The sequence below is a fragment of the Misgurnus anguillicaudatus genome, chromosome 10, assembly GCF_027580225.2.
Source record: "Misgurnus anguillicaudatus chromosome 10, ASM2758022v2, whole genome shotgun sequence".
In the NCBI taxonomy this organism is placed as follows: Eukaryota; Metazoa; Chordata; class Actinopteri; order Cypriniformes; family Cobitidae; genus Misgurnus; species Misgurnus anguillicaudatus.
The window spans coordinates 26,341,888-26,360,714 of NC_073346.2; the positions used below are offsets into that span (position 1 = coordinate 26,341,888).

The 18,827-nt window shown below is 36.1% G+C and overlaps 2 protein-coding genes across 2 annotated transcripts; one reads left to right on the top strand and one right to left on the bottom strand.

Moving 5' to 3' along the window:
• Positions 1-478: 478 nt before the first annotated feature.
• wnt4b (wingless-type MMTV integration site family, member 4b) lies at positions 479-4,608 on the top strand. The gene is made up of 9 exons (XM_055212066.2): positions 479-829; positions 1,836-2,037; positions 2,501-2,654; positions 2,849-2,933; positions 3,378-3,509; positions 3,589-3,731; positions 3,808-3,948; positions 4,029-4,191; positions 4,274-4,608. Exons 2-9 carry the CDS (start codon positions 1,949-1,951, stop codon positions 4,441-4,443), a joined length of 1,077 nt encoding a protein of 358 aa, XP_055068041.1. The 5' UTR covers positions 479-829; positions 1,836-1,948; the 3' UTR covers positions 4,444-4,608.
• Positions 4,609-11,348: 6,740 nt separating this feature from the next.
• Positions 11,349-18,226, bottom strand: cdc42l (cell division cycle 42, like). The gene is made up of 6 exons (XM_073872256.1): positions 18,070-18,226; positions 17,075-17,179; positions 16,689-16,761; positions 13,219-13,333; positions 12,660-12,852; positions 11,349-12,544 (listed from the first exon to the last, which is right to left on the bottom strand). Exons 2-6 carry the CDS (start codon positions 17,177-17,179, stop codon positions 12,455-12,457), a joined length of 576 nt encoding a protein of 191 aa, XP_073728357.1. The 5' UTR covers positions 18,070-18,226; the 3' UTR covers positions 11,349-12,454.
• Between the last annotated feature and the right edge of the window lie 601 nt (positions 18,227-18,827).

Here is an 18,827-nt window from a genome sequence, read left to right on the forward strand (position 1 = left end):
CCGCTGGCTTTCAAGCACAACTTTTGTGAGGGTGTCAGGATTTAGGGGCAACATTTTCAAATGCACACTTTACTGATACTTGGTAACAGATGCTAAAGTCCCATACATTTAGAAAAGGAATTCCCTTCCTCTCTCTCTCACGCACACACACACTTGGCAGATCCACAGATGTATGCATTTAAACAGCAATTTGGCACTTGTTTTTTGGTACCTTGCCCTCTTTTTGACGCACAAACGAATACACACAGTGTGTTAGCATTTGCATAATCCCTGGTACAATGTAGGACTCAGCAGTTGTCATTAAGCAGAGGTCACATATTACGTCCTTGGACAATGACCGCAAGCTCATTCCTCAATTGTAAAGTACTATGGTGAATACCTTTACTCCACCCCTCTCTGATGTCTCACCCTCCAACCTATTATCCATCCTTCCTTTATAACCCCACAACCATCACTTCATCCACACTTATGTTTTTTAACCTTTGGACTACATTCATTTGGAGGACAAATTGGATTATGAAACTTTTTTGCACACAAACTGATGCAACACTGAGTGGAGTACTTTGATAGTGCTTTGATAGTATTTCAGAACGTTTTTTGGTTTTTAATTAAGCTGGGAGCATAAAGTTTTTTTTTTGTTAATGAAAATGACATAAGATGAACATCTCTCTTTCTGTGACAATAAGATTACAGCTTAGAGGCATTTTATCTTTACAACAAAAGTGGAAATAATTTTAGTAAATCAAAGTTATGATAAACTGGGCTTGCGAGATAGATTTAAACTGCACATCTCCGGGAATATTTTGGATCATTTTTGGACCTCAAAGTGGTAAAAATATATACCTCTCTACAATGTGAAAATTCCTTGTTGCACTTAAGTTGAATCAACTTAAAATTACAATTGATTTAAACTTTCTTGACTAGTTGCTACACTGTAAAAAATACTTTGCTGCCTTAAAAAATTTGTTTAAAACTCGGATTTACAAGTCATTTCAACTTACTATTATTTATCTTGACTAGAAATAAGTTTTTATAACTACAGGTGAGTTGTTATAACTTATAAAATTAAGTTGACTTTTTCTCAACTATATTTTATAAGTTGTGACAACTCATCTCTGTTGGCATGACTTGTAAATCTGAGTTGATTTAACAAAAATCAAGGCAGCATAGTATTTTGTTTAAATTATACAAATTATAACTTAAAATTATTCAATTTTTTTATAATTTATAGCAACTCACTAGTAAAGAAAGTTGAAATAAGCTGTAAATTTAAGTTGATTAAACTTAAAAATGTAAGTGCAACAAGGATTTTGTATTTTATATGTATAAGGCTTACACTGTAAAAAATTTGCAACATTTTTGTTAAATCAACACATTTTTATGTTACTTTAACTTAAAAAATTAAGTTAAACAATTTCAACTTGAATTTATAAGTTATGTCAACTTTTTAAGCCAAAACTTAAAATAGTAGGTTGAATTGACTTTGAATCGAGTTGTTTTAACTTCGTTCTGCATTTTTTTTACAGTGTAAGTTAAAAAGGTAGGTTGAATTGACTTGCAAAACCAAGTTTTTTTAACTTCGTGCTGCATTTTTTACAGTGTAGATATTAAATATCATATAAAAAACATGTCTGTAATTATTGGCTGTGCAGTTGAATTACAATTCGGTGTTACAGGCTGCGTGATAAATGAAATAATTATTTAAATAAATATTTTAATAAATATTTTATTTGCTACACCCATACACTTAAAATTAAATATAGGTATGACTGTCTTAAGTTTATATTGATGTCTAAGAAAACAATAATTAAGTAGTAATCATTGTCTGTTGACAGATATGAGGGGAACAACCCCAATATCACAGGTACAGGAACAGTAAGAGTTAAAGAAAGAGACAGACAAACCCTCATTCAAGTGCAGACAGGTAGACAGACAGACAGACAATCTGATGCCAACTGTCTCCTCTGTGACTCTCACGGGACGACTCCTCCTGCTGTTGCTATGGGCAACCCACCTCACCATAGCAACCAACTGGCTGTAAGTTGGATTGTCTGAAAGGAGTTTTTTATTATGCCATAACTTAAAAGATAGCGACATAGTTCTTTGTTCACACAGTTCTTTTTATATTTCATCCATATTTTTACTTATTTGTGACCCTTTCTGTGAAATCCAGGTTGAAGTCTCATAATCTAATTCTGAGATTAGCATCTTAATCTTTGACATGGCCAATATTAAAGATATCAAGATTATATTTTCACAAAATGTTCTTTACATTATGATTTTATGTAGAAAACAGTAAATCAGAAAAAAGACTTTATCTGGGACTGGGTCACAATTTAGCAATGTTTTTTCCTTTATACTCTATTAACTACATGCTGTTTCTTATTTTGAGTACCTATATCCCAACATCTAAAAAAATCATGTGCATTTTCATCTGTTATGGACATTTTTGTGACACTGTTATGTCTTGTATTTGTCTAATTTGTCACTCCTTCTGCAGCTCACTGGCACGTTTGCCACGCTCTCGTCCTGTGTCTGGTGCAGAACCATGTGGCCGTCTAAGGGGGTTGACGCCAGGCCAAGTTGGGGTGTGCCGGGCACGGGGGGAGGTTATGGAGTCCGTGCGAAAGGCTGCAGAGATGGTCATTGAGGAGGTGACATTTGTGTGCATTCTAATTTATTTATGATTTAAGTCCATCTGTCAAGTTATTTTAGATGAAACCACTTAAGATGAAATCACTTAACAAGTGAAGTTTTCATTTCAATGTTGACACATTTCCTGTTGTAACAGTACGTTTGAGAAGGACATTCATGTATACAGTGCTATTTGTTTTTTCTATTACCGCAGTGCCAACATCAGTTCAGAAACCGGCGCTGGAATTGTTCCACCACCCCACGGGGGATTAATGTGTTTGGACGAGTCATGAATCAAGGTTACAACATTGCAACACACAGCATCCATATAAAACATCCAAACATATTGGATTATTAAACAATTAAACTTTAAACCGTAATGTTTTATTATATATTTACTGTTTATTTTCCAACTGATTGCTTGGTTTATAAAAGTTCACAGAAATTATATATAATTCATCACACATTTGCATCTTTTTTAGCATTATGTCCTGGGGAATTGTTTTCGTGGGTATAGGTGAGGTAACAATTTATACAATGATTAATGAAACTTATAAGTACAGTACAGTTGACACTTCAACCCTAATGTTCAAACCAAATCTACGTCATTGAATAGGTCTACACATAAAAGAGTTTACTACTATTCTAATAATAACTCTCACAAGACACAATGTCATAAAATGGCTTTAAAGGACAAATTTTTTCAGTTCTGATTCCACATTTCATATTTATGTTCTCTTTAGGAACCCGTGAGGCAGCATTTGTCCACGCACTTTCATCGGCTGCAGTAGCCGTGGCCGTGACTCGGGGCTGTAGCAGAGGAGAGCTGGAAAGGTGTGGTTGTGACCGAAAGGTCAGGGGTGTCAGCCCAGAGGGTGAGTACAGTAACACTTTCCTAAAATCCGCATAGAAAAAAACACACGTGTGGCAAACCTGTCTCTACTCCCACCCCAGGATTCCAGTGGTCCGGCTGTTCTGATAACCTCTCGTACGGTGTTGCATTCTCTCAGACTTTTGTGGATGAGCCCGAGAGGGCTAAAGGCATGTCATCAGGACGGCCACTCATGAACATTCACAATAATGAAGCCGGACGGAAGGCAAGAGGTTTTCCTTTCACTGTTATCCATCCATCAATGTGTTTCGATTTTCACGTGTTTTTCTGTCCCTATTCAGGCGATTCTTCATAACATGCAGGTGGAGTGTAAGTGCCATGGTGTTTCTGGGTCATGTGAGATCAGAACTTGTTGGAAGGTCATGCCTCCCTTCCGTCGGGTTGGTTCTGTGCTAAAAGAGCGCTTTGATGGAGCCACAGAGGTATGCTGCATATGAAACCAATGGACCTGTGATGATCACTTATTGGTGTATTTAATGATTTAATAACATTATCATGTCAGGTACGACTCACACGCGTGGGCTCTCGCACAGCTCTCCTTCCACGAGACTCACAGGTGAAGCCACCAGCAGCCCGTGACCTGGTTTACTTGGCTTCCTCGCCAGATTTCTGTCGTCTAGACCCAGACAATGGCATCCCCGGTACTGCAGGACGACGCTGTAATGGTAAAAGTGTACAGAACCACTGACCACAAAACGCTCTTCTGATATTCTGCAATATAATTTGGCTCTTTACGTGTTTTTTTAGGAACCTCAAGATTGGCACCAGATGGCTGTGAACTGCTATGCTGTGGTCCAGGGTTTAAGGCAGGCAGAGCAGAGGTGGTGCAGCGTTGCTCGTGCAAGTTTTCCTGGTGCTGCTCAGTTCGCTGCCAGCAGTGTAAAAACACAGTGCTCATACACACCTGCCGAGAATGAAGCTCACCTGAAAAATCCCATGTGAGGATGACAACCAACTCTACACAAAACTATTATTACATCTCAGTGGCGGCCGGTGACTACTTTTTTCGTCACAACATGTATGTAGCCCGTCATGTGTGTGGTTCGTAATGTTAAAATATGTGTTCTGCGCGTCGAGTGATCCTGTGTGCATCTCGTGTTTTGTTAAAATAAGTGCCTGCTGCAGACGCATCTAAAGGGTTTATGATAAAAGAGACGCTCGCGTTTGCCAGATACTCGCACAATCTCATGCGTAATTAGAGTTTACTGTTAAGGGAATGTCTTGTGTGTATTTTGTGAATGTGAGGGTCTCTTTTGTCATAGACGGTTTCGACGCGTGTTCAGCAGGCACTTGTTTTGACAGGACACGTGATGCACATGGTTCACATGACGCAACAAACATATATTTTGAAAACACAAACAACACACATGACACTCCGAACACTTATTTTTAATGTGCGCCTCTCGGATGAGCAGTCATGAGCCGCTACTGTTACATCTTCGCTTTATGTTCATTGATGCAAGGGCAGCGCGCTCTGAGGAAAATCCATTTACTTACAAAATTAAGAATTTGGATGCTAATTTTAAGGTTTACTCTATTAGAGCATGGTACATGATATTTAACCACTTCCATAATTCAACATTTAAATCTGAACAATGTTGGGTATGAACAACAGCATAATGTTTATCCAAAATAATTGCAATTATTTAAATGTATGTTGTAGAGCTCAATTTGTGTTGCAGAGGATTTGGCTGTTATGTAACAAAAACACACATTTAGTAATCAATGTCTGTAACCAAATTGTTTTAGTGCACTATAGTGACTTCCATAGTTTTGTCTTTTCTTACTATGGAAGTCAATGGTGCTTTCTGCTTGGTTAAACACATCTTTCTTTGTGTTCAGACACTTGAGGGCAAGTAAATTATGTGCGAATTTTATTTTTGGAGCGAACTATCCTTTAAAATATGGTGACATGTCTTTTAGTACAGCAATGGTGTTTTTCTTTATTTCCTTAAATGCTCAAATGCACATGAAATACAAACCACTAACTAACTTGTTCAGACAACGCTCGTAAGCTGATATTAAGCCCAGAATAACAGGAGGAAAATATGTTAGTATTGTTCATAAGGCCTTCACATGATACCGTTTAATCTTATTTTAGAGGTGCTATCTCCCTATTTACTGTATTTATCCTTTCTTTTCAGTTTGGCTGTTTATTTATTTGAGGTTATAATCTCTGAATAGTTAATTACACCTGCATACACTCTCCATCATATATTTGACCCTGTGAAATCCAGGCTAGTTTCAATCTAATTATGAGATTTGGCGAATCAAGATTTGATTTCTATCATTGATCTCTGACATGACCTTAAGTCATTATTAAAGGTTATATGTTCACAGAATGTTCTTTACATTATATACATAGGATGATTTTATGTAGTAAATCACACAAAAAAATGACTTTAGCTGGGATTTCACAGTCTGGGCCACATGTTTGTTTTAGCTTGTACTGTTCCATATAGCATCTTCTGTTTCATATCTTCTTATTGTCTGTAATCTACTGTCTTGTAAAATAAAGTTTCACATCTCAAATGTAGAAGGTGCTTTGTTAATTATAAATAATTATACACCACATTACTATATATGCAAATACATGATTTGCTTAATAACCAGGGTACAAAAATCAGTTCTGTGTCAGTCGGATCACTTTTATTACAAATATAGCGAGATTTTTCAATACATTACATATATTACAGCCTCTCGTACCTTATTGCTTACTTAAAAATATAGGAATATACCTCACAACCCCAATTTCCATCCTGTACCATATGCAGTCCTGTACTTATTGACTATTGGGTAGCTGTTTATCCAGTACAGTGGGTGTTAAAGGTGGTCTTCTGATTGGTCAGTTTGAATGTATTATGTTGGGTTTGGTCAAGTACAGTGGGGGTTAAAGGTGGTCTTCTGATTGGTCAGTTTAAATCTATCATGTTGGGTTTAGTCACATGGTCAAGGATAGATAATAAAGGACAATGTTTGCATAAGCTCTTTCTCTTCTGCTTCTTTGGGCTGGTCTCCATGAGCTCTGCTCTTGGACTCGACTCATTCTCTACGCTTTTCTTGTTTATCTGAGCTCTGGGGTTCAGGCCATTAGGCAAAGACTCCAGTTTTCATTGATTCCTCTCTTTCCTCTAAGAAACTTTCTTTCTTTCTCTGTTCTCTATCAGGTAATATCTCACATGCATTGGACATTGAACAGTTAATTGTACATTATTCACCATTTCATGCATTTATAGTGTAACCACTTCAATTGTAACTTTAAGTCAATACTGTCATTAAACCTTTTCATTTATAAATATGTTGTTTAGTTTTGATTAAAATGGTAATACTTAAACTCTACCTATCGCAATATATATTCACACTGTAGCATATATATGTCCGATATATTGTAACCTAACACAAGTGCACCACATATTTATAACATGAACTTGGCTGCAATAATGATGAGATGTTTTTTTAATAATAAATGAATGAACCATATTTATACATGATGCACATTAAACAAGCATGTTTTTGGACTGTCTTCAGGGGCATTTATCTTTTAGACTAGTCGATTAATCAGTTGAAAATTATTCATTTAAACGACTGCTAAATTAGACAAACCGCACATTCATAATTTTTATAATAATTACAAACAGTACATACTCATATATTATACAAACACAAACTTTTATTTTGTATGCGGTTAAATGCGATTAATTGCTTGTTCTTAATGATAATTAAGAATGACCCTCCCCCCAAGTTTTCTGCCTGAGTGCGAGTCAAGACCCACGTTTTGAAAACCCCAGATCTATACCGCATTACCTGCTGTGTCGAAAAGCTGCAATGTATACGATTCTCCTCCAATCATCATTGTGACAGCATAGTTATCAAACACCTGCACAAACAGATCCCATTACTAAATGGATTCTTTATATAGATGTTTTCAGTGGCAAGTTGGCAACAGCATAAACAAACAGCTTTTGTGGCCCAAACTTAATTTCCGATAGACTTCCACATAGAATCAATAACAACAGAGTCATTCTAAAGTAGATTATTTCTGATAACAAGCAAAATAAATGCTCACTAGCTGTCTCCCTTCAACTTTTGGACACGAAAACTGTTTAATTTTCCACAAGGTTTTTGTTTCAGAGGTCGGTTTAGTTGCTAGCCAGATGGATAAACAAGCACAGACCTGAAGTCAATTTCGGGCCAAGCGCGTAACCGCTGCAACGTGCATGCATCCGATGAAACCAAAGTGAACTTCTGGTCTGTATTTATTTATCGGTCACTAAACTAATCTCTGAATCAAATACTTTGTCGAAAAAATTTTTTTGGTTTGCTAAAGACAAGAGGAGATGATGAGCATGGATCACAACTGCGGAGAGGTTTGGCAGTCAGGCAAGAATTTAAGGATCTGTAGTATACATTAATTTTTACACTGTAACGTTAGCTCAGAGTAGTACTTGATACACTTAAATATATGATATATGAACAAAGGTCATTTACTTGTAATTTATTTGTTATTAGAAATAAACGACTGTAAAAGGACTCTGCTACTGATTCTATGTGGAAGACAGGAAGTTGCATTTAGTCCACAAAAGCCATTTGTTTATGTTGTTGCTGCTGAAATCGTCTGTCACTGATATAGGCTGACGATAACTCAAATACACCACATTTCAAATCAGATGACAGTAAAAACTAAACATGTATCTTCAAAAGGAAACTGCACAACCGAGAGCTCCTTATTTTAAACAACACAATGCATGCAAGACAACTTGTTTTCCACTGTTTACTCCCCCTCAATTTCTAATCCAGAGTCCAGCCTTACCGTGGGATCATATTCATGTGGAGATTTGGTGGCCATATAGGAAATGAGGAGGTGGGTCTTTTCAGCCGCATCATCTCCAACCACCACACACTTTTTAGTCAGCATCTATAGTGATGTAGCTGATAAATGTATCTTCTGTAAAAAAGAAAGCAAAGATATCTTCCATTTATTTTTCTCATGCAAGGTTTCAACACTTTTTTTGGAAAGATTTGAGTTCCTATTACTTTTCAAAAATTAATGTGAATTGTAACTTACACATTAAGGATGTGATTTTTTTTTTGTTGAAAATTTAAACAAATCTTTAGAATCAACTGTTAACTTTATCCTTGTGGCAAAATTCTATTTTCACAAACAAAGATTTCTTAAGAAAATACCTACCTTTATAGATTTCTTGTGTGAAGTAGAACATTTAAATAAATCACTAAGACTAATTGATAACAATTGAAGAAATATAATGAGATCTTTCATGTACTGTAATTAATATTTGTTTTAGAATTTTATTTTTTTATTTTATTTTTATTATCCTTTTTTCCTCTTCTTCTCTTCCATCTGTTCAGATGACTTTGGATGTATTGTTAATACACTTTTTGTTATATATGCTAGTTGTAGCTACTTCATATATGACATTTCTGAATAAATGTAAAGAAAAGTCAGCATCGTGTGTGAGAGAGATTAATGCGTTAATATTGGTCCTCCTCATGAGACCTCAAATACCTTTATGTGAATCGAATACCCGTTTTTCACAGTTTGCAGTGTCATGTCGTGCAGGTTTAATACATGACTAAAATATCAAAGTCCTATATGTGATGTGATGTTATTTCAGACACAAAGGAATACATATAATGACATCAGAGAGTACTTCCGCATATTAACGCTGGTAGTAAGACACATCTTCTACCTTGATTGTCGGTTTTTTTGTCACCAACCCCAATTTAATCCGGTCGTTTTTAGTAATTATGGCCTATGGCAATATTTATAGACCAACTTTAGAAAATAAACAATATAAATGGTGAAAAACACCTACTGTCAAGTGGATCACCGATTAACCTCATTGATTTCAAGACAAAACAGAACACGAGACGAATTTTAATAAACATAAAAGTTAGCTTTAACACTAGAATAATTTAATCATATTTCCCCCTAAAATACAGTTGAGCTCATTACAAAAAAATCTAACTACAATACAATAAATTTCGACTAATTATGAGAAATAAAGTCTGTGATAGCGTCACAGATAAAAAATATTCATATTAGGGGACTACCCAGACAACGGCTTCCCTGGAGTCAGGACGATGTATTGGTATAAGTGTACCACTGACCTCAAAATACTCTGCATTATAATTCAGATATTTCCATGTCTGGTGTCTGTGTATGAGGTTGGCACCAGATGGCTGTGAGCTGCTGTGTTCCGAGGTGGTGCAGCGCGTGTAACTTACCCTCCTTGTGGCTGGTGCTGCTGATACACACACCTGCCGAGAATGTAGCTCACCTGGAAAAACTACATACCACCTTTTTTGTATTGCAGAGGATTTCAATTTGGCTGTTAGGTAATAAAACTTTTAGTAATCAATGTCTGTAAATGTTTTTGATTTGAGCACTATTACATTTTTATAGTATTCTCTTTATGAAAGTCAATGGCGCTCCTGCTTCCTGCTTGATGACTTATCTTTGTGTTCAGAACAAACAAATTTGTACAGGTTTGGAATAACTTGAGGAAATTATATCAGAATTTTAATTTTTGTGTTAACTATCATTTAAAATATGGTGACAACAGTGTTTAAATTACAATATTTTAAGATAGCACTTTAGTTTTTTTTATTTATTTCCTTAAATACTCAAATGAACATGACATACAAACCACTACCCAACTTGCTCTGACAACCCTCTATTAAGCCCAGAATAACAGGAGGAAAATATGTTGGTATTGTTCATAAGGCCTTTAGATGATACAGTTTAATCGTAGTCTAGAGGTGCTATCTCCATATTTACTGTATTTATCATTTCTTTTCGGTTTTGCAGTTTATTTATTTGAGGTTATAATCTTTGAATATTGAATTACACCTGCATACACTCTCCATCATATGTGTGACCCTGTGAAATCCAGGCTAGTTTCAATCTAATTATGAGATTTGGATCAATGTTTGATTTTTTATCATTAATTCCAATCTCTGACATGACCTTAAAAGTCATCATTGAAGATATTAAGGTTATACGTTCACAGAATGTTCTTTATATTACATACATAGGATGCTTTTATGTAATAAATTACAAAAAAAAGAATTTAGCTGGGTTTTCACAGCCTGGGCCACATGTTTGTTTTTGCTTGTACTGTTGCATAGCATCGTCTGTTTCACATCACTTGTAAAATAAAGTTTCACATCCCATATGTAGAAAATGGCTTGTTAATTATAAATTAACTGCGGTTAACATAACCATATATGCAAATACACGAATCACTTAATAAGTAGGATACAGAAATCAGTTGCGTGTCAGTCGCATCACTTTTATTACAAATATAATGAGATTCCAAACACCGCAGAACTTGACTAGGAAAAGGCCTCATTTCAAACTGTCATCATCATCTTCCTCCATTTTACTCTCACGACTGTTAAGATTGATTATTCAAAATATTACATTTGAAATTGTTATTTTATTAATAAATCACAATCAAATGGTACTCTAGCGAAAAATAAAATAAAAAGTCTTTAAAAAAAACTCAAGTTTCAAAATGTGTCACCACTAAAATCATTCACCCAAGAGGAAAACGGTAATACATTTAATACATCATACTCAAGTCAAAACAAATAGGGGAAACATAAATTTGTTTTTCTAAATGGCCAGCAGAAGGCCCTGCATGGCTAAGAAAGTAAATGCACCTAAAAAGAGATTCTAGGAGCATGAACCACAGAAGAAGAGAACAGCCTGGCTCATGCAGGAAGAAACAATTGCTTTTTAACCAAGACTCCATTGGCTCCCACATAAGGTCCTAAACTCTCTTACGCCTTTCTTTAAAAAAAAATCTAACGCAGGTCACACTGGAGAGGATATGGCCTTGGAGAGTCTGGTTTATATGGTCACATAACACTCTGATCCATCAAAAAAAAATAATAATAATTCAAACAACTGTTAAAATATATAAAATTGTTATCATGTTTATTCCGTATCAATGCCATTGTCAGTGATTAGAGCTTACTGAATGCTCAAACAATCACATACGCTTGCTTTTGTGCTAGATTCAGTCTAGTACATCCTAAAGGTTGAGGTCTAAACAGAGCAGACAGAACGGAATGGAACAGAACCTCTCTACAGGTGTTGGTGTGAGTCACATGTCTAGAACGCCAAAAATCGACATTCAAATCTAGAAAACAAACCCTGTAATACAACATAAGGGAAATTTTCCAAAAGATCATTTTTGTGCGTGCTAAGATTTTGCACTGCAGCAAAAATGCTTCACTGAACTGATCCAAGAAGCTGAGATACAGTTTACTGCATACACACCATCCACAGGTTAAAGACCAAACAGCTGAGCCCTGCAGAAGCGCTAATGAGGGCAGTCAGCACGTTTTTGAAATGTTGCTGCTTTGCGTGAAGCACATGACAAATACAGTGTGTTCGTCCAGCGTTCAAATGTGTAAGTGTCTTAAATCTTTTTTTTTTTTTTTGGATTAGAATCAAAAACCTGAAGCATTTCAAAATCGAATCTTTTGTATTGGTGCCATCATCACGCTTTTCTAGACAGATCACATAAAGCTGCGGTGTAAATAACATTTATAGCATTAAAGTGGATTTATACTGTGACATACATGCATAAAGCGCACCTGTATCTTTATCTATTCTTTGATTTCAGGGAGGTTATTGATTTTAGGTTGCTCTAATTTCTATAAAGATTTAGAAAGGCACGGTGTGCATGTGTTTGTTTGTTTACAATACCATTTCGTTGCCCATTATCTCCAGTTTCAATTCATTTTTTGCTCTTTTGTTCCCATTTTTGTGTTTTACCAATTATAACTCTATCCACTTCAAAGCCAAGCCATACCAACATTAAAACCCCATCAGATCATTTTGTTTACTCAACCCCCCTCTTATTGGAGTGAGCGCATCACTCTCTGCTGATTTTCCTACAAGAGGATGCAGCGCTTCTTGGGTTTCGTCTCTGGAGGTTCAAGCGCCGCAAGTATCGCCTCATCGAATACGTTCTTCAGACCTCTCTGAGGCAAACAAAGAGAACATAAAATGAAATAGCATTTGTGGTATGTCACATGTGTTATAAAGAGTAAAGGCAGCTGTTATGTCATCATAGGTGTGTGTGGATTGTATTTTTACCTGTGTAAGGGCGGAGCACTCTACGTATTTGACAGCTCTAAGGTCTCTAGCCAGCTTCTCTCCACTTTCGGGTGATATGGGACGCTGCTTGTTTTTGGCTAGTTTTTCAACAGTGTTACTGTCGTCTCTCAAGTCAACTTGAGTGCCCACCAGAAGGAATGGAGTGCGTGGACAGTGGTGAGAGATCTCTGGTACCCACTGAGGAAGAGAAAGATTAATAAAATGGTCAATGTATGTATAAATCTACCTAAATGCATATCTTTAAAATCAATTTATGAGTTCCTATTTTCCCTGTTAACCAGAAAAAAATCTGGTACTTTGTAAAAAGAGGGCATTTGAACCCCAAACAACATTTGCTGTATAGCAACACTATAATGAATCTGTACATGATTTAGTGCCATTAACACAATAAAGGTGAACTGCAATCTAACAATTTTTATTGCTTAATCGCGACATATAAGTCTAGTTTAGTATCAGTAATTTAAGTCGATAAGCCTTTCCTTATTATGATCACACAAAGTTAGACAAGCAGGAAAACACAGAGAGTGCTGGGAAAAAGACCCACTTCTCTTTTACGTTCTCAAAGGAGGAAGGAGAAACAACAGAGAAGCAAACCAGGAAGACATCTGTCTGCGGATAGCTGAGAGGCCGAAGTCTGTCGTAGTCTTCCTGACCTGAGAGAACAAGAACAATTGCCATTCATTTTTACCTTTCTTCTGCTTTGAGACTCACTGAAGACAGCGCTTTTAAACAGAGTATAGCAGACTAAAGCCTCGATGCATCCATATAACCAAAAGGCCAAATATGCAATAATTAAACAAAGGTTAAGTTTATAAGGATTCATCTGTTTTCTTCTGTATAATAAAACATAACAGATATAAGGGAGATCACTTAAGGTTAAGATTAAAAAGGGATAGTTCATCCAAAAATTTAAATTCAGTCATCATTTACTCAACCTCATGTTGTTCTAAACCTGTATGAGTTTCTTTATTCTGTTGAACACCAAAGAGGATATTTTGATAAATGATTGGAAGCACACAGTTGATGGTACCCATTGACTTCCATAGTATTTGTTTTTCCTACTATAGATGGGTACTGTCAACTGTGTAGTTAACCTCATTTATCAAAACATCTTTTGTGTTCAGAATAAAGAAACTCATACAGGTTTAGAACAACATGAGGGTGAGTAAATGATGACAGAACTTTCATTTTTGGGTGAACTATCCCTTTAAGTTTTCTATTGTACATTGTATAATACTATGGTTAGTAACTATTAACATTATACCAGCTGGGTAAATGTAAAGTTCATACATACACATACATACACACACATATACATATACACAAACAGCTTTTTCTTCTGATTTTCCACTGTGGTCTGTCACAGTGCCGAATAAGTGCAAGTAGAGAAGAGTGCATGAGCAAATGAAAAAGAGTTCATTGTTACAGTGGCAGGATAAAGTATAGACAAAAACAAGTCTTATAAAATCCAGTAAGAGAGAGATGAATACATCAACACAGATCAGACTTAGTTTGAATCCATTTTAAGGTTGTATTTTAACCCTTTAATGCATACTTTAGGTCTTTAGTGACCTTCATCTTTTTAGTATTTATGTATATACGTCTTATCAACAATTTAACAAGATAAAAAAGACAAAAATGTGAAATATTATCTGTTTTATAATTCATTTAAGGTATAAAGTGTATACGGTTGTTAAGTCATGACGTAAGGAATACTGTTTCCGGGTCCAAACCTCCCCATTTAAACAGCCATTTATATGAGCACTATTTATGCGAATATTTCATAAACTCACATGAAAACTGCAGTCTCATGCTCCCAGAATCAAAGACGGCAATATATTAATAATTAATTAAATAATCCACGTCCATAAATCCATGTCTGGTCATCTCTGATTTTGTTATGGAGATAAAAATTAGGATCGGGTGTTTTTGGTAGTTTTTCATTATGATACGAGTAGGAAATTTTTAAATAGCTGATTATGAGCACTATAGGCTCACGTTATCTGCTTGTTAAGTCATGACGTTAAGGCAGGGCTATTCAATTAGTTTGTTGTGGGGGCCAGTTCATGATAAGCATCTCAAATGAGGGGCCGGAGATATAACAGTGATGATGTTTACACTTTCCTACATTTAAACATACTAATGTTATATTTTGAAACTGCATAAAAACAAAGTCAGTGCATTGAACAATAGGCTTTTTCTACAAACATACATTTTGAAACTGCATTCAACCACATTAGTGCATTGTTAGATGACTTCTACATCCAGACATGTTCATATCTTGTATTTTAAAATTGCACAACAACATAAGTGCATTGTAAGATGCCCAAGTAAGCTTTATTCTACATTTAAATACGTAAATAGGAGCCATATCACACTCATTGAGAATTTAACTCATTTACTCACTTCAGTGCATATAATCGTTTCAATGAGTTTCCTTTATTAAGACATCTAACGTAAATGTCATTGTGGATAAGCAAGTCATAACTGAGCTGACATATCAGACAACAATTGTGGGAAAAGGCAGTGTTTTTAAGCTGGAAATACAACAAATAAAGTTAAAACAGCCATAGAGTCCGGTCTCTTAACTCACCACTGACAGTCATCTCGTCTTGAGACACGGCGCAAGCGGGGGAGGCGATCGCGTTGAACGTGTGGACCAAAGCACGAATATAAACATGTGACACAGCTGCTCGCACCAGTCACGTGACTCGCGCTCTGCAGCTCATGGTGTATGAAACAGACGCACGCGCGTCAACTCGTAACTGTAGGGACCGTTGTCTAACTTACTAAATTTAATCTAGGGATGTCTTTTTTACAGACTGCATAAAGGGCCAGATCAAATTACCTTGGGGGCCGGGTTTGGCCCGCGGGCCGCCAATTGAATAGCCCTGACGTAAGGAATACCGTTTCCAACTCCAAGCCACCCGATTTAAACAGCCATTTATATAAGCACTATTTATTTATAGCACACATTTAAGTGAATATTTTATAAACTCACGTGTAAACTGCAGTCTCATGCTCCCAGAATCAAAAACGTCAATATATTAATAATTCATAAAAAAATCCACATCCATAAATCCATGTCTGGTCATCTCGGATTTTGTTATGGAGATAAAAATTAGGATGGGGTGTTTTTGGTAGTTTTTCATTATGATATGAGTAGGGCTGTCACAATTATTAAATAATCGTCTTATCGCGTTTGTTTGACCTCATCGCAATGATTTCAGATCACCGCAATGATTGCATAGCTCTCTAAAAAACACAAGGGGGAGCTGCAGCGCCTGTATAAACGAGACTATCTGATGGCGCTCCTTGACTGACAGTGTAATGCAATACATTTACATTGCAAAGCCATTTAATACAGTGGAAAAAACTTTGCTAAGTAGTATGAATTGCCAGGTAAAACACATTTCATTTGCAATTCCAAATTTAGGGAAGTGAAAGATGCTATTCTTAAAGACCTGTAAGGAATTAATTTTTTTGCAGTCACTACAGACATGTGGTCCAGTACTAATATGACCTTAGTAGAATTGGCTACCATTTAAATCCTGTTTTACTAATTTTATGTTATGTGTATTTATATTAACTGCCAGGTAAACCTTGCAAAAGATTTAATTTAAATAATCACAACAACGTGTGAAAATTATTTCATGAACAAAAAAAAATCTATAAGAATAAAACGTAAAAGCCCTAAAACAGGCAATTAATCATCACAATTTACTAGACAATTAACAAATTTCATAATCGTCACAGCCCTAGATACGCGTGTATTATAGCCGTGATTTTTTGTTATTTCTCTATGACATCTGTGAGCGGTTGGACCCGGAAGCGACGCAAAACGGCAGACTTAACAACCGGATAGTGTCACTAAAGACCCGAGATATGTAATAGTGTAAGTTAAAAATAATAAAGTAGTGTTAATTAAATAAATTATATTTTTCATGCTTTTTTATGGTGTTATCGTAGGATGAAATTACCGACAGAAAGTGATCTGGACTACATTACCTGCTGTGTCGAAAAGCCCCAATGTGTACGGTTCTCCTCCAATCATCACTGTGACAGCATAGTTATCAAACACCTGCACAAATACATCCCCATTACTAAAGGGATTTTCGTCACTGATAAAAACAACCCATTAACGCAGATGATCGCAAAACACAATATGTACAAACCAAAAACACAACAATACTTATAACTCAAACACCACATTTTAAATCAAATGACAACATTAAACACATATCTACAATAATCTAAGCAATTGGCACACATACCTGTGAGCTCCTTATTTTAAACAACACAATGTATGCAAGACAATAATAACTGGCATTATTACTAATAATGAATCCATCACTTTGCCCCCTCCCCCTTAATATCTACCCCAGCACCCTTACCGTGGGAACATATTCAGATGGGAATTTGTTGGTTGTATAGGAGATGAGGAGGCAGGTCTTTCCGACAGCTCCATCTCCAACCACCACACACTTTATAGTCTGCATCTATATGGTGAGAGATAGTCGCGTTAACATTGATATTGGTCCTCATGAGACTGAAAATACCTTAACATGAATCATTCCTTCTTTCACTGTTTCCAGTGTTCAGTGTCATGTCGTGCAAGTTTAATGCATTTACTAAACGCCCTAAGTGATGTGATTTGATTTTAGACACAAAGGAAGACGTAGAGAATGACATCTACAAGAATGTGTCGATTCAGAGACCGTGCTTCCGCATATTAACGCTACTGAAAGGAAGACTTTGCTACTTTCTCGGTATAGCTCGGTATATTGTCGTTTATTTTAACACAATCGTCGATCATTTGTTTGTCCCTAAACCTTATTTTAAACGTTAATTTTAGTAATAACTACATATGTAGAACAACTTTAAACAATAAACAATATAAAGTAACTGTTGGGTGTCAAGTGGATCATCGATTAACCTGTTTATTATTGAATCGAGGATAAAACACGACACGAGACGAACCTTATTAATCAAGAAAGCTAGCATTCAACACTAGACATTTTGAATCATAACCTATTTCCCCCAAAATAAAGTTGAGCTCATTATCAAATACATCTAATACAGTTCTACACTAAAGACGACTAACGTTACTTACAAGAAAGTTTGTACAAATAAATTCTGTGAAAGTCACAGGGAAACATTTCGTATATGAAGAAATAAGGCAGTAAATAAGTAAATCAGAGTTGTGTAATGAAGGCGACAGGATGCTGCGGGGCTAAGCTAACGCGCTAACACTTCACAGAGGCCCACACGCCGAGCTAAATTAAATTTACACAACTAGAAAACGCCAACGGACGTATATGGCATGTAATTATGAATTAATCGGCAAAATGCTACATAAATACAGATACAAAAGACATAAATCCATTACCGTTTCTCTCCGGCAACTAGGCGTTGGTTACGTCCGGGTTTGTAAGTATCAATCTGACGTGAATGAAAGCGAAAAACGTCTTGGCGTAGATGCAGCGTTTCAATCAGCCTACCCACTCTGCGATCACTCCCAACACACAATGTAGTTCCTCAGCGGCCGCTAGAGGCGCAATGTCTTTCCAGTAAAAATGTGTGTCATCTCTCTAATGTAAAAGATGTGTCAAAAATAACGCATCCTTCTGTCGTTCCTCTGTAAAACACAAATAGAAATGTAGGTTTTACAAAAAATGTCCACGAAAATAGTCCATGTGGCATGGGACAACATGAGTAAATAGTGACAGGGTACATCGCTAAAGAAGTTGCCCTTTTTAAAAGTTTTGAGAGCTCTTTACTGGATTTTGGGGACAATAACAGTTTGCATACAGCACTTTATTGTTGTTTTACTTTGTGAACTTTGCACACTAGTTTTCATTGTCTTAAAGCTAAAACTGTTTTTTTTTTTTTTTTTGCAGTCAACACAGAGTATGCAAGATTTACATAATCTTGAAAAATAACCTGAATGCGATATATCTAAATGTATTAGTATTATAACCCAAAACGTAGTCCAAAGTACAGCAATTGAATTTGGGAGCTGTTTTGACTACCACGTGACTCGCATTGGAAATCAGAGTGGAAAGATGGATTTCCGTTCCATAAGAAGTTCTTTTCATCCTGTACCGTGCACTGCCATCTAGCGATTACCTTATTAGGTCTTTGCTT

Excerpts from the sequence above, each read along its gene's own strand:
- cdc42l (XM_073872256.1), bottom strand. The coding sequence starts at position 17,179 with ATGCAGACTATAAAGTGTGTGGTGGTTGGAGATGGAGCTGTCGGAAAG. Across the intron at positions 16,762-17,074 it reads CATCTGAATATGTTCCCACG|GTGTTTGATAACTATGCTGT; the intron begins GTAAGGGTGCTG and ends GTATTTGTGCAG. Across the intron at positions 13,334-16,688 it reads GGGGCTTTTCGACACAGCAG|GTCAGGAAGACTACGACAGA; the intron begins GTAATGTAGTCC and ends TTGTTCTCTCAG.
- wnt4b (XM_055212066.2), top strand. The coding sequence starts at position 1,949 with ATGCCAACTGTCTCCTCTGTGACTCTCACGGGACGACTCCTCCTGCTG. Across the intron at positions 2,934-3,377 it reads TGGACGAGTCATGAATCAAG|GAACCCGTGAGGCAGCATTT; the intron begins GTTACAACATTG and ends TGTTCTCTTTAG. Across the intron at positions 4,192-4,273 it reads TGCAGGACGACGCTGTAATG|GAACCTCAAGATTGGCACCA; the intron begins GTAAAAGTGTAC and ends GTGTTTTTTTAG.